Source organism: Raphanus sativus, chromosome 1 (assembly GCF_000801105.2).
Source record: "Raphanus sativus cultivar WK10039 chromosome 1, ASM80110v3, whole genome shotgun sequence".
NCBI lineage: Eukaryota > Viridiplantae > Streptophyta > Magnoliopsida > Brassicales > Brassicaceae > Raphanus > Raphanus sativus.
The window spans coordinates 962721-978256 of NC_079511.1; the positions used below are offsets into that span (position 1 = coordinate 962721).

The 15536-nt window shown below is 38.0% G+C and overlaps 2 protein-coding genes and 1 long non-coding RNA gene across 3 annotated transcripts; 2 read left to right on the top strand and 1 right to left on the bottom strand.

Moving 5' to 3' along the window:
• Nucleotides 1–1208: 1208 nt before the first annotated feature.
• Nucleotides 1209–7440, top strand: LOC108814752 (kinesin-like protein KIN-7O). Its single transcript, XM_018587378.2, has 28 exons — nucleotides 1209–1437; nucleotides 1529–1618; nucleotides 1713–1831; nucleotides 1926–2039; nucleotides 2113–2194; nucleotides 2383–2450; nucleotides 2522–2596; nucleotides 2681–2826; nucleotides 2922–3024; nucleotides 3142–3222; nucleotides 3347–3415; nucleotides 3499–3558; nucleotides 3632–3799; nucleotides 3885–3944; nucleotides 4029–4313; nucleotides 4388–4573; nucleotides 4677–4781; nucleotides 4914–5006; nucleotides 5112–5258; nucleotides 5387–5497; nucleotides 5589–5657; nucleotides 5760–5927; nucleotides 6026–6193; nucleotides 6290–6457; nucleotides 6571–6723; nucleotides 6841–6920; nucleotides 7045–7110; nucleotides 7195–7440. Exons 1-27 carry the CDS (start codon nucleotides 1320–1322, stop codon nucleotides 7067–7069), a joined length of 3111 nt encoding a protein of 1036 aa, XP_018442880.2. The 5' UTR covers nucleotides 1209–1319; the 3' UTR covers nucleotides 7070–7110; nucleotides 7195–7440.
• A 336-nt stretch (nucleotides 7441–7776) lies between these two features.
• Nucleotides 7777–9260, bottom strand: LOC108834348 (uncharacterized). Its single transcript, XR_001946830.2, has 3 exons — nucleotides 9045–9260; nucleotides 8064–8111; nucleotides 7777–7944 (listed from the first exon to the last, which is right to left on the bottom strand). It is a non-coding gene; the product is annotated as an uncharacterized LOC108834348 (long non-coding RNA).
• A 340-nt stretch (nucleotides 9261–9600) lies between these two features.
• On the top strand, nucleotides 9601–12412 carry LOC130507986 (uncharacterized). The gene is made up of 2 exons (XM_057002998.1): nucleotides 9601–9955; nucleotides 10021–12412. The coding sequence occupies exon 2, from the start codon at nucleotides 11212–11214 to the stop codon at nucleotides 12358–12360; it is 1149 nt and encodes a 382-aa protein (XP_056858978.1). The 5' UTR covers nucleotides 9601–9955; nucleotides 10021–11211; the 3' UTR covers nucleotides 12361–12412.
• The last annotated feature ends 3124 nt before the right edge of the window (nucleotides 12413–15536 follow it).

Here is a 15536-nt window from a genome sequence, read left to right on the forward strand (position 1 = left end):
AGGTGGTACTCTCAAGTAATACTGAAGTTGCTAGCCATCAGTTTGAAAGAGAATCACTGATACATGAAGATATCTCAGCGATCAAAGACCGACTCAACAATGGAAAGCCAAGTGTACTAGTGTAGAGTCTTCTAAAGTGGTGGAATCAGATTCTGAAAAGTCAAAGATTGCTGTTGAGACAAAAAAAACAAGAAACATGGAAAGATCTCCCAAAAGAGGCTTCTTTTTTTATTGCAAATGACTTGGTTGGTTTGCCTCTATTTCAGAAAATTCCTGGAGGTAGGCGGGCGCGATCTCGTTGACTACATGAAAGATCGGAGCTTTCATACCAGTTTGGAGCCCATCACCATTAAGTTTGGGCGTGTTCTTCAAGGTGTGAAACGTCGTGCATTGAAGATCCATGATACGGGCACTTTTCACCCGCCAACTTGGTGGTTACAACAAAGAAGAGGTAGATTGATCTTCGCATCGGGCAAGAGTTAATGTTATGTCTTTTTTTTTTGCATGTCTATAGTACCCGAGTAGTCTGTCTGATATGGACTGCTCCTTCGTACAGTTGAACAGTCCGTATCTGTTTGATATGTGTATTCCGCCGGTATAGTGGTGATCGATCATGCACCCGCTCTTTTCTCGAAGTTCATTTTTCAGCAAGTAACTCTGATTTATTCCTTATCATGTAAACGTACATAACTCTGTTTTTCTTCTTCTATAATAGAAATAAATAAATTTTAAAAATGTGTTATAGCAAAATGTAAAAATGAAAGAAAAATATATTTTGAAGGAGGATATCTATTTGATTTTTTTATATTGTTATTTTATTGTACCTAACTTGAAAATATATTACTATGTAATAAAAATTAATAACAAAGTAAAATATATTAAATAAATCACTATATATATATTAATAATACCTAATAAAAAATATAAATAATAATTCTTTAAAATATAAAAATATATCCGCCCAGACGAGTTATTATTATATACCTAAACCAACCCACATATGAATCAAAATTAGATAAGTTTTTTTCCTTTTCTGGTGATTTTGTTAGAATTGGCTTAATCTAAACTTTATCTCCATTCTCGGACGGTTTTAATAAAATTTGTTTCAAGCAAAGAAAAAACTAGTTACACATTTAAATATTTGCATCAAATTTACTAATGGCGCATTGGACGAAATCTCATCTGGTTTAATTGGTTTGATCCGGTTTTGAAATTCTAAAACCTTATGGGGTCAACAGTGTAGTGGAAGAGAGTGGAGGGAACACCTGAAACTTTCAGGTTTTGTTTCGCCGGCGGAGAAGATAATCGGGGGTTCGGAGATGGAGAGAATACACGTCTCAGTCAGATCTCGTCCGATTTCCACGGAGGACGCGATGAAGAGTCCGTGGAAGATCTCTTCGGATTCGATTTTCATGCCCAATCAATCTTTTTTCTTCGGTAACTTTTCTTCAGCTCGTCTTCTCGTTCCTCTCTCCATCTTTTCTCAAAATTTTTAATCCTCTCTCTCTCTTGCAACTTGCAACAACAGATAGGATTCTCGGAGAAGATTGTAAAACCGCTCAAGTGTATGAAACTCGGACGAAGGATATCGTCGCTGCTGCCGTTCGGGGATTCAACGGTAATCCTCAGAAGCTGATTCGCGTAGCTGTTCGATTAGTTTTGCTTCGATTTTGATTGATATTTCAGTACTGAGTTTCTATTTCATTTTGGAGGAACCGTCTTTGCTTATGGTCAAACGAACAGTGGGAAGACGCATACGATGCGAGGCTCACAGAGTGAACCAGGAATCATCCCTCTTGCTGTTCATGATTTGTTTGAGAATGTATATCAGGTTCATCTCCTAACTTGTCAAGTGTGTTTTTTCTTTAGATGTAGTGCTATTTGTGCAATGTTTTTTGATTAGCTTTTATTTGCTTCACGACAAGGATGCAAGCAGGGATTTTCTATTGCGTATGTCGTACCTCGAGATTTATAACGAAGATATAAACGATCTCTTGGCTCCTGAACACCGCAAACTGCAGATTCATGAGAATCTAGAGGTACATATTTATTTTCTCTTACAATCCGCTTTTACAATTTCTCTAGCGACCCTGATGGGCTTAAGTGTTGCAGAAAGGAATCTTTGTGGCTGGACTACGAGAACAAATTGTCGCTTCCCCTCAACAAGTCCTTGAAATAATGGAATTTGGAGAATGTACTTCCTCTTCTCTTCACATTATTTTTGTTCTACCTTGTTCTTTCCACACAAAGTTTTTATATGTTTTCATAGCCTGCGTACATGCATTTGTATGCATCCCTTGTTTTTAATCATCTGTCTCAATCTTGGTGTTTCTAATACTCATTTACTAATGGTTTTTCATTTCTCTTTGGGATAAATTTCAGCTCATCGGCATATTGGGGAGACAAATATGAATGCTCACAGTAGCAGATCTCACACTATTTTCCGCATGGTATATACTCAACCTTAGTGCTCAATTATGTGTAAGCTGAATTTAAACAGGCAAGCTTTTTCATCAAACAGATTATAGAAAGTAGTCAGAAGACGCAAGACGAAGGTGTTGGAAATGCCTGTGATGCAGTCCGTGTTTCTGTTCTGGTACTATCTGTTGGAACTACCGTTTTCCTTCTCCTGATATACAACATGTTATTTTGCGTTTCATCTTTCTTTTTTTGCTTATAGAATTTAGTGGATCTAGCTGGTTCGGAACGGGCTTCAAAAACAGGTGCAGAGGGTGTTAGGCTGAAGGAAGGCTCACATATAAATAAGAGCTTGATGACACTCGGGACTGTAATTACAAAACTGAGTGAAGGAGTTGAAAATCGAGGGTAAGTTTTGGTCTAGTTTTGTTACGTTAAAAAAGGCATATGGTACATAAGTATAATGTGTAAAGTCTTATTGATATCTTTTTTAACTGAATCAGTGGTCATGTTCCGTACCGAGACAGCAAGCTTACAAGGATCTTGCAACCCGCTTTAGGTGGAAATGCAAATACAGCTATCATATGCAATATAACACTTGCACCAGTACGTACTAATCACCAATAGTATAGCATGAGCATAAGCAAGGAGAAATAGCAGTCTTCAGTTTTCTCTTTGATTGCTTTAGGACAACTAACAATGTTATATTCGTTTTAATGTCAGATCCATGCAGATGAAACCAAGAGCACTCTTCAGTTTGCTAGCCGAGCACTACGTGTCACTAATTGTGCCCATGTCAACGAGGTAGGATCCAGTCTTCTTCGGCTTATTCTCTCTATCTTTGTAACATACTTCCTGATTAAGTTTGGTATATAAATGTTCATGTTTCAAAACTAATAACCTATCCATTCTTGTGTTTATGATACAGATATCGACTGATGCTGCTTTGTTAAAGCGCCAAAAGAAGGAAATCGAGGAGCACAGATCCAAACCAAAGGTTGCTAAATTGTTTTCATTTTAATACTCAAAGCTTTTTTTTATGCTTATAGATTGTGTAAATGATCAGCTTTTCTATTGCAGACTTCTCACTCTGACCATTCGGACGAAGATATTCTTAACTTGCGCAACACCTTGTTGAAGGTCTGGCATCTGTGTTCTTGGTTCTTTAGTTGATTAGTTTTAATATGTTTTCGATACAAACCGTTTTCTACAGTCTGAATTAGAAAGAGAGCGGATAGCAATGGAACTAAATGAGGAGAAAAAGGCACAAGCTCAGAGGGAAAAAGTTCTGCAAGAGCAAGCAAAGAAAATTGAGAACTTGAGTTCACTGGTTCTTTTTTCGAATAGAGATGAGAAGCGTGAGCCGGATCACTTTAAGAAGGTTTTTTCTAAAAAAAATTTCTTCCATTCTTGTTTTAGTGATACCTTTAGAGTTTAAACATTTATTCGAAAACATATCCTTGCAGGGAAAGAGGAGGGATACATGGGGTACTGGTCACCTTTCACGGGACTCCTCCACGTCAGAGGTAAAATTATATAAATGGCCAACAAAAACATGAGAAATTTTTGTTTTTTTCAGCCATAAAAATACTTTACCTCTTGCATATCAGGATCATTCTCATGGCTTGTCAAGGGGATCCTCTCTTAAATCTGAAAGATCCGAAAACAAACGTTTATGTAGCATCAGCGAGCAAGATGAAAATAGTGTCGATGAAACCCTTGAAGATTCTGCACTTCCAGATCCATGTGCTTTAGTGCATGTGACTAGGAGAAAGAAACCATCATCAATCAGGCAGAAAACTCGGGAATATGAGGATCTTTTCTTGCAATATGAAACATCAATCAGGCAGAAAACTCGGGAATATGAGGATCTTTTCTTGCAATATGAAACTGAGGTAATATTTTGTCCTTGTCAACATCAGTAGCTTTTGTTTCCTGTTTCTTATTATTACTCTGCACCTTCCAATAGAGAATCACCAACGGAATACAAATTGAGTACCTTAAGGCAAAGTTTTTGGGGGAAAATGATTTATCTGGTGAAGCAACATGCAAGCATTTATATTGTCGAGTCGCTGGTAATGTGCATCGGGATGAAAGCAATGTGCATCTTAGGGATCCAGAGGATATTCTTCTCATTAAGCAACTCCAAGAGAAGGTGCATTTATTCTTTTCTTTACCTACAACCGGAACGTGTAGTTAAGTAGCTATTTCTCTTTCGGCTTTATGCTTCTTACCCTGTTGATACGTTTTGTCAAAAGATAAACATGCTGGAAACTGAGAAATCTTCAAGCAAGAAAAATCTTGATGATCTTGTTAGGTTAGCTACTGTGCAGACTACATGTGCCAGGGAAAAAATTGCTGAGGTATCCGTTGGTTCTTTAACTGATTATGCTCTGCTGTTATATCCAGCCACCTAAATGCAGTCAAACTTTCTAGTCTTGTTTTGATACTAATTTGCGCGTTTGAAAACCTCTTATGTTTTATGAAATTTATAGATTGAAGAAGAGATTCATGCTGCTAGAGAAGAGGCCCAGATTGCTCGCGATCAACTTATGTCCAACGAATCTGAAGTCAATCATGTGCTTAAGGTTGGTTATTCATCCCAATAATCTGACAAATTTCAAAGGCAGATTATCATTGTTGTCAACCATTTCACCATTGCCTAATTGATTTTCTTACTTGCTACTGTGAAGGATAATTTTAACTCTCTGGTCAGCGTCGCAACAGAAGTTGAAGTCTTAGCATCTGAGTTACAAAAGTGTAAAGCATCGCTGGAAACCATATCCTTAGTTATGGATGAGGGTCTCCAAGATTTTGCTTTCTTCTCTCCTTTGATACATGTAAGTATTCTGCGTTGTTTAGTAGATTCTGTAGGGGGCGGAAGCTGTGTTTAGGCAGCACACCCCAATTATGGCATGTAATAAAAATAGACGATCATCATTTTCTAAATTATAATTTCTCACTGCAGGATTTCACATTGAATATGCGCCAAAGTTTTGAGCAGCAGGCTTCACATATCAGCAGCTATCAAAATGTCCAATCTTGTCTGAGACAAAAAGTTGTTGACATTGAGAATGAGGTGGTCCAAAATCATGTTCTCTTCACACCCTACACTTGATGGTAAAATCTGTCTGTATAGTTAGCTAAATTCTGGATATTCCTTTCCACAGTGTGCTGGTCTGCAGAGCCAAATAGAAGAACTAAGTCAAGAAGCCCACAAGCATGGAACTTCTCTAATGGTATTTCAGTTTCCTTCAAACGAAATATATTAGAGTTCTTCTTTTCTTCCTCCAACTTTCCAGTGTCAAAATGTAATTTTGGTGTTTTAACCATTTTGTCAGATGCTCTCAGAACACCATGAGTCGGAGAGGTCGTATCTCCTCTCTCTCATAGAATCTCTTGAGAAGAATGTAGCGAGTCTGTCAACCTCTTCTGAGAAGACGAAAACAAAGCTAGAAGATACTGAATCGAAGCTTAAGAATGCCATGCAGGATAAAACTAAACTAGAGGTTTGGTTTCTTCAAACGAAATTTAATAGAGTCTTTCCTTTCTTTCTCCAACTTTCCAGTGTCAAAATGTAATTTTGGTGTTTTAACCATTTTGTCAGATGCTCTCAGAACACCATGAGTCGAAAAAGTTGGATCTCCTCTCTCGCATAGAATGTCTTGAGAAGAATATAGCGAGTCTGTCAACCTCTTCTGAGAAGACGAAAACAAAGCTAAAAGATACTGAATCGAAGCTTAAGAATGCCATGCAGGATAAATCGAAGCTAGAGGTTTGGTTTCCTTCAAACGGAATTTATTAGGTTCCTTTTCTTCCTTCAACTTTCCAGCGTCAAAATGTATTTTTGGTGTTTTATCCATTTTGTCAGATGCTCTCAGAACACCATGAGTCGGAGAGGTCGTATCTCCTCTCTCTCATTGAATCTCTTGAGAAGAATATAGCGAGTCTGTCAACCTCTTCTGAGAAGACGAAAACAAAGCTAGAAGATACTGAATCGAAGCTTAAGAATGCCATGCAGGATAAAACTAAACTAGAGGTTTGCGGTGGAATCCAATTCTAAGCCTACCTTTTTGTATTTTTTAGATTAAGATAATATACCTTTGTTTAAATCAAATTCTCATCCTAATGCGTCTACTTTGCATTTATCAGGAAGATTTTCACAACCTTGAAACAAAATTTGCTTCATTGGAGGAGGAACTTGCTGCTGAACGTGAAGAAAAAGAGAAAGCAATATGGAGCTCGAAAGAAAAAACTTTGTCAGACGCCAAGTATCTAGAGAAGGGCAATATAACACTTGCAGCAGTACGTATTAATTACCAATAGTATAGCATGAGGATAAGCAAGGAGAAATAGCAGTCTTCAGTTTTCTCTTTGATTGCTTTAGTTCAACTAACAGTATTATATTCGTTTTAATGTCAGATCCATGCAGATGAAACCGAGAGCACTCTTCAATTTGCTAGCCGAGCACTACGTGTCACTAATTGTGCCTTTTCAACGAGGTAGGGTCCAATCTTCTTCGGCTTATTCTCTCTATCTTTGTAACATACTTCCTGATTAAGTTTGGTATATAAATGTTCATGTTTCAAAACTAATAACCTATCCATTCTTGTGTTTATGATACAGATATCGACTGATGCTGTTCGTATAAGGAGACAGCTTTGGACTGCTCAAGAAGAAGAAATGCTCATGGTATATGATTCTTGAACACTAATCTGTTTTCAATTATTTTATGTTAAGAATTTTTCGTTGATATATTATATGTTATTGGTTTAGCGAGGAGTGGAGAAATTTGCACCAGAAGTAAGAAAGAAGATGCCATGGAGCAAAATTCTTCAAATGGGGAAGACGGTGTTCCACCCCACACGTGTTTCATCTGATCTCAAGGATAAATGGAAGAGGATGATGAATGCTAGACAGATCACTAACTCTCCAGAGCTTTTATGATGTAAAAACCACTTAGTTGCTCATTAACCCAGATCTTTGCTGTTAATAAAAGTATAAATAGCCGATTCAAAACTAGCTATACTCTCATGACCAGAAATAACAACACATGATCAACTTAAATAAAAAAGAGCAGATGACATCAAACAAACCAAAAGTAGTTTCGGACCTTGTTTATTTGGCCCAAGAACCAGTCAGAACGTTAAGCCGGCTCACTCACTGATGCGCAATGAAGTGGTGAGGAGATTTGTGTATTTGGTTAGAAACCTAATAATGTGCTTATAAACTCGCAGCAAGACTCTCTCTAGTGATGTCTTTAACACAAAAGCTTTGGTGGCCATTTAAAATAATTAAAAGACAAAGTCTCTTCCCTAGGTCCATCATTTAAAATAATTAAAAGACAAAGTCTCTTCCTTAGGTCCATCATTTAAAATAATTATGAGATTAAACAACATAGCTAAAAGAAAACTTATAACCATACCCATATAAAACTATGAAATTAACAACAAAACTAAAAATTCTCATAAGCTTCCTTCCACATTGCCCTCACTTGATCAGCTACCGATGGCAAGGTAATATCAGCTGCAATTAGAAAAAAATGTAATCGTCTCTCAGAGTTCTTGAATGTATATATTAAAGGGTGGCAAATATTGATGCTATTAAAGTTTAATGAGAGTTTGGAAACTAATGAGCACACTCACAGCCTTTTCCCCTGAATCATTTATGTACTCCACGCTAAATCCAGTATCCTGGTAAACAAAAATAGAAATTCAAACAGAGGACGAACCTCATCAGGTGAGAACCAAGCTGAGATCATATCTGGTATCAAGAAACAAGAGTTCTTGTTTGCCTTTCACAGGAAAGGTTCACCACAGAGAAATATAGGCTATCAACAATGTCTGAAAGAAATGCTAACCAGATTCTAGCAAAAACGTTAACATATACAATTTTATGTCTGCAATAGGGCAAAAAGAGACCATATGTGATCATCATGGTGATTAAATATCGTGGCGCTAAGCCCAACAAGGCGATAACCTTGGAGCTATTTTTATCTAAAAAGCAATAGTTTTGATATAAGACTACCTTAATCAAAACACTTCAACATTGTAAAGTCAAGCTTACACCCATACTCTTCAGTAAGAAAACTAAGTTTTCAAATAGTTTTTTCTCTCCTATCACAACTTCGCTAAGTAGTTTGTTTTGATCTCATACACGCATCTCCTTATATGAAACACTTGTCTCTTCTCTTATCATCTCTTCTAACCTACTCTACTCTCATCTTTCCTCTTTATTTCCTTGGATCCTAACTTTAAACGACCCTGATTCTTATCTTCTAGTGTTATGTTTTATGAATTAGGTTTAAGTTTTCCTGGTTTTGTATCCCTATACAAGGATATGTTAAGATTAATAAGAATTCAACTTCTAAAGAAAATGTTTTGGCTTTAATATTTTTAACTCCAGTTGCTACGATTATCAATGAGTTTTTTACTTGTTTTGAAACAGATTGATCTGCACGGCGTAAAGCCCTAACCAAAAACACTTATTGTAGCTCCTACTAAAAACAACCTAGACACACCTACAGTTATAAAACAAATTCTGAAGAGGGGAGCAAAACCAAGCAAGAAAAATAATTTTAAGTTACATAATGAGGAAACGGATTGAGGGTAACAAAAAGAAAATACCATGCTTATCTTGCCTTGCATCAAGTAGAATTCCCAACCAATATATATGAATTTTCGGATTCCACCATCAACAAAAACCTAGAGAACACAACAACCAACATTAAGAAAGGATATGCTTACGCCAGACTCTAATGCAATTGCCTATGCTTCGAGTTTTATATATGCCACCAGAAAGTGGGAATACCACACACCGCTGTCATTCCTACCACTTTTTCACTTTTTTTGAACACAACAATTTCAGATGGAACTCTAGTATAAAGGCAACCATTCAGTTTCATTAATAAACAAAAGCATTTGAGGAGAAGTGTTTACCTCATAGATTCTCCCAGCTTGAACGATTATCTCTTTGTACTCATTATCCCTAAGCAGAGCTAGTTATCATTAAGTTGTAGAGAGAATCTTGTGCATAATAGAAGCTATTCGCCTTGAGAATACACAATTGAGGTACCTACCCCCCACCTTGCTTGTTCGTGCTATTCTGGAAACTGTATATATAATAGTAAATGGCTTTTCTCTTTTGATGAAAATTCAGCTTTAAGAGTTTTTTGAGCAAACTCATGATACAAGAGCCTACATTTGATAGAATGATTGTTGTTTATAGGTAAGGTTAATAATGTCTGTTCTTGTTTCGTCTGTCTATTTTTCGCTTTGTGCATTTGTGGTTGAAGAAGGAAGTTGTTGCAGGCGAGCCAGCTCTAAAACAAATCAGGAAAGAGGAATTTACGTCAAGCATTTCAAAAAACATTCCTATGGCCGACATGGAGATTGTGCTTGTAAGTTTCTCTTCTCGCCTTTCTTTCTCTAGATTTTGTAGCAATAACATTTACGTCTTTTTGCAGCCTGAGAAAAGAAATACTGGACTGACTCCAATGGATTGGGTTAAATTTCTGATATCTGCCGTAGTTGGTCTGGTTGGTCTCCTTCTTTTCATTTTTTTGCGGTTCATGTATTGGTTATCATTTGACTTTCTTTACAGGTTGCCGTGGTTACTTCAGTTGAGATGCCGAAAGCAGACCCATGGATAATCTTTGCAGTTCTTGTAAGCTCAAAGATTTGGAGCCTGACATGATGGTGCAATGACACACAGAGAGTGTTGCTGCTGTGTTACATATGAACGAGAATGTGTAACACATCGACGAAGACAGAAGGAATTAAGACGTGATGCTGATTTTTAGGAAAAGATATATTGCACAATTGGAAATAATTGATGGCAATAAAAAAGGAAGTTTAGACCTAGGTTTAGGTGAAGCTTTTAACATTGTATTCTCACAGAAACACAGACAGGGGTTTGGGGTTTCAGAAAGTGAGTGATTTGTAAAGGTGATCAACAGGGGTTGGTTCACTTAAAGGGTAGATTAAGAATTGGTCCGTGTCAAGCCGTGTGTGGTGTTGAGTAATTCGGATTAGACAAGTCTTTGTAAAAGATTGTTTAAGTGATTCTTAATAAAGAGATAGTTGATCTCGAATCTCCTGTGTTCTTATTGGTTTCACCTGCTGTAGACTTTTCATTTGGTATCAGAGCGGGTCACCTCGTTGGATTGCGTATTCACATACAAGTTGAGGTCCTGCGGAAGAAGTCTTTGAAACCATGAAAGAATTCATCACCCTACCGAGTCCATACATGCTGGATGAAGGGAGTTTTGGCCATTGGAAGGCTCAGATGAGACATATCATTCGAGGAATAAATGAAGACGCCTGGACTGCTGTTGAACTAGGCTGGTCGCCACCTACCATGCTCATGGAAGATCACACATATGGTCCCAAACCGAAGGAAAAATGGACAGAATCTGAAAAAGTTGCATCAAAGTTCAACTCCAAAGCACTCACTGTAATATTCTCAGCTGTTGATTTGGACCAATTCAAAATTATTCAAGGATGTGAATCAGCAAAGGAGGCTTGGGATGTTCTGATCAATCACTTTGAAGGTGACACAAGTGTAAGAAGAACAATGATTGATCATCTAGCTACAAGGTTTGAGAACCTGCGAATGGAAGATGATGAATCTATTGCTAGTTTTGTGTCTAAGATAAGCTAAATTGCTAGTGCAGCCTCTGTTCTGGGAAAGAAATACAAAGAGAGTGAGCTCGTCAAGAAGTTGTTGAGATGTTTACCTCCTCGATTTGAAGCCTACAAAGCTGTGTTAAAAATTGCGATAAACACTGATGACATGAAGTTTGATCAACTTGCTGGTATACTCAAGGTACAAGATCTAGAGAAAAACCATGAGTTATCAAAAACTCAGAAAGGATATGGGATTGTTTTCGCAGCAGAATCAGAGGAAGGAGATAGAGTTCAACGCCTAGAAGACAATCTAACTCTTATGGTTCAGAAATTCAACAAAATGGTCAAACATGTTGGGAAAGGTGAGAAAGGATCAGGTATTCAGTCCTCCATGAACGACTCACAGCACTTCAGCAATCAAGGTTCTAGGTCTGAACCATCTAAGGGAAAGAAGGAGAATAATTTACAGTGTCGAGAGTGTGAAGGCTTTGGCCATCTTCGCAAGGAATGCCCTGTAACAAAGATAAAAGAGCTTAGGTGTATTGAATGCAAGGGTATCATACTTACTGCAAGCGAGTGTCCAAGCAATCTGAAGAAAGACAAATCTCTTTTATGCTTTAGTGACACTGAATCAGAAAGTGAGAGTGATGAAGATGGTGTGTTGAACAACTTTGTTGCTCTTACTGGTCAGAATACAATGAGTGATCATCATTCTAGCTCAGACTCAGATTCAGAGAGAGAGGGAGAAGATATGACTGCTGATCTCAAGTCTGAATATAGAGCATTGTTCAAACAATTCGCAGAACTCAGCCATGAAAATCTGCAACTCATCAAAGATACAGCTATGTTGAAGGCGCAAGTCAATATCCTGGAGTTAGAACAACCTAATACAAAAGCTGAGACTGAGCCAAAAACAAGAGAGAATGGTGAGAAAGCCGAGCTTCAGTCCCTTACAAAAGCTATCGCAGAGCAGAACCGAGTTCTACAAGAGTCTGAAACAAAGTTTCATCAGATGAAACAACTGCTGAATCAAGAACTTGAGAAAAATCAGTTTCTGGAAAGGCAACTCACTGAGAATCATAAGCAAGTGAGGATGTTGAACACTGGTTCAGCAACTCTGGATCATTTTTTATCAATTGGACAGTCTCCAAAAATCAGTTCAGGCTTGGGCTATCAAGGGTTGACTTCACAAGAGTATAGTGAAGCTGAAGGGATAAAGTTCATAAAAGCTGAAGATAAATCAGAACCAGTGACAAAGATGGAAGAGAAGCAAAACACAACTTGTGGGAATGAATTCTTGTTCAGTGCAAAGTGATATTAACATGGGAGTAGCTCTCAAACGGTTGAAAAGAATAAAGAAACCAAGTTTGTGAAGCGCTCAATCCCAGTGGTCTCAGCTGACAACAAAGATGAAGCTCAAGCAAACACTGTGACACAAAAGATACAAGACAGTAAAGTTGGTGTTAAGCGAAGGAACAACAGTCACTTTTGTGGCAAGATCGGACACAGAGTTGCTTATTGTTACGCTCGTAGAAATCAGTTTGAAAGAGCATGGAGGCTGAATTTGTGCTTCATAGAACCCAAGAAGTGTGGATATGTGTGGATTGCTAAACGAGATCTCTATCCTAAATTCAGTAGACAGATGGGTCATGAGTTACACCTTCGAACTGATGTATCACACGAGCGTGCTGCAGAACAAGAGGAAGAAGTTCTATGTAACTTGGCACACATTCAAGTCAAAGAACCAGAGATCAAAATTTCGGCTAGTCCGAAGCTACATCATAAACGTGGTTTTTCACACCTGGGTAGAGAGAAACATGATGCGGTTTGTGAATGCAAATTATGTCAATCTCACATTGAAAAGAAAGTCAAGATGGAAAAGGAAAAGGAAACTTCAGGTCGTGGTGATCAAGGAGACACATATTATGTATCATGTAACAATGAGGAAACTGTTACAAAAGTGACTGGGCACGTGGATCAGATGGGGTCAGTTCAACATAAAGCCATTGGTTCTAAAACAGAGAGTCTGTCTCAGAAAGATGTTACACACATGAACAAATGTGTGACACCCCCGAGTATAGGTGGGAGTTCGAACTACCTCACTACCATACGATCACAACACAGTCTTATCACTGACATATGCACCGTATGGCAAGCTGCTTCAGAAGCATCACACCCACTGGTTGTCCGAAAAATCAGTAACCACGTAAAGGGTATCCTTGAACTCAAATTACATAATTTCCTTGACACTAACATGATGATGACAGGAGTTTGTGATGCCAATTGGATGTTTTTCTTGGACAACGACAACCTGAATGTGTGTTACAAGGCGTCACCGTGTCTTGCTGAAACGGAAAACATAGTCTTGAGAACGTTGAGGATCCATATGTTGGTAAAGAGATCGACACATGCTGAGTATGGTAATACTTTTGACTCTTTTTATGTTCACTGCAATAACTTGAATGTCATCTGCATACCCATCATTGACTGAGCAAGTAGTTATTAGACATCATCTTGTTAGAGAATTAGAAGAGGAAAAACTTGTTATCATTGAACATGTTGCATCTGAGAACAAAGCTGTTGATATAGTTACCAAACTACCTTACTTCAATTGCTTTTTGTGTATGCGAAAAGCTCTTGGAATCTCTGATCTCTAACTTGTTTTGTCTTTGAGAGAAGGTCATGTGTCTAGATGATATTGCATATGGAGTCACACCAACTAAAACCTCTTGTCAGCAAGTTTTGTCCATGTGAATAACAGAAGCTACAATGACTGGGTCTGATCATAGCAGTTCACTAAAGAAAGGCACTCATCTCAGAACAGGATGCAACACATTTTGATTTTGGTGATGATTACTGTCTGGATTGAACAAAGTAACACGGGAGAGGATGAGTGTAACACATGCAGGGAGAATGTTTAAAAGTGTGTCCTGAAAATAACATGAAGTTTTGCACACTGTGAAAAGAAAGGCAATAAGGCCCGACATGAAGGGCACTCATCTTGGATCAGGGTGCTGCAACACTTTGTATCTGGTGATGATCACTGTTCTGATTGGGCAGAATCAAACTTCTCAAAGCACTCATCATGGGTCAGGGTGCTACAACACTTTGTATCTGGTGATGCTCTTTGTTTTGATAAGTATGTGGTTCTGGTGAAGTTTTGAAATGGATGAAAGAACATTAACAAAACACTACCGCAGAGGAAGAGGTAGAAACACAAGATGACCATCGTGTCCTCTGAAAACGGTGTGATCATGATCCCAGTCAAAGTGGAATCTGTTAGTTGCTGGACAAAGGAACTTGTGACAGCTACTCGGCTGAGAAATAGCTACAGGTTTAGGCTGACAAGTTGATTTCATTAATCGCCTTTTGTGATGAAATATGTGATGAGGTTGATGCTGATCTATCTTACTGACTCAGGGAAGTTATCTAAACTCAATTCTGTAAATCCATTTAAATTTAATTATCTCAGATGTACATGCTAGGTGATTTATCATGGGGTCCTTATCTTTTCCTTGCAAATGTGTCGAACTCAGCTTGCTTTGTCTAAGTGAAGTTGAATCTCTGGATTGATAAAGTGAACAAGTTTGGTCTTGATTGTCCTTACAGTCTTGGTTGTCTTTACTAACAAGATCTTTTGAGTGAGTCTTATAAGGTACATCCTTATTCCTCTGAAGGATAGCCAACAGATAGGTGTCATTCCTCTTTATGATCTTGCGACGTCAGGTAAGCATTCTCTCTGTGAACCGGTTAGTTTTATCAGAATATGCAATCAAGTAGAATCTGGTTGTGTGGTCACAATCAGGGGGAGAACTGAACAACTCACATATTGTTTTGTGATTAATGGTTTAGTGAATTATATTGCTTCCGTGCTTCACTAGGTTGTGTTTGTGAGTTGATGTTTGCAGGATGCTTGAGTTGACATATTCAGATAAAAAGGGAGAGAGTGTAAGCTCAAGGATTTGGAGCCTGACATGATGGTGCAATGACACACAAAGAGTGTTGCTGCTGTGTTACACATGGACGAGAATGTGTAACACATCGACGAAGACAGAAGGAACTAAGACGTGATGACGTGGAGAGTTCTCATTGGCTGATCTTGTTTGGACGTAACAAACTAGAAGATCCTTAGATCACAAATTGGAAGATTTGGTGATGCTGGTTTTTAGGAAAAGATATATTGCACAATTGGAAATAATTGGTGGCAATAAAAAGGGAAGTTTAGACCTAGGTTTAAGTGAAGCTTTTAACGTTGTATTCTCACAGAAACACAGACATGGGTTTGGGGTTTCAGAAGGTGAGTGATTTGTAGAGGTGATCAACAAGGGTTGGTTCACTCAAAGGGTAGATTAAGAATTGGTCCGTGTCAAGCCTGTGTGGCGTTGAGTAATTCGGATTAGACAAGTCTTTGTAAAAGATTGTTTAAGTGATTCTTAATAAAGAGATAGTTGATCTCGAATCCCCTGTGTTCTTATTGGTTTCACCTGCTGT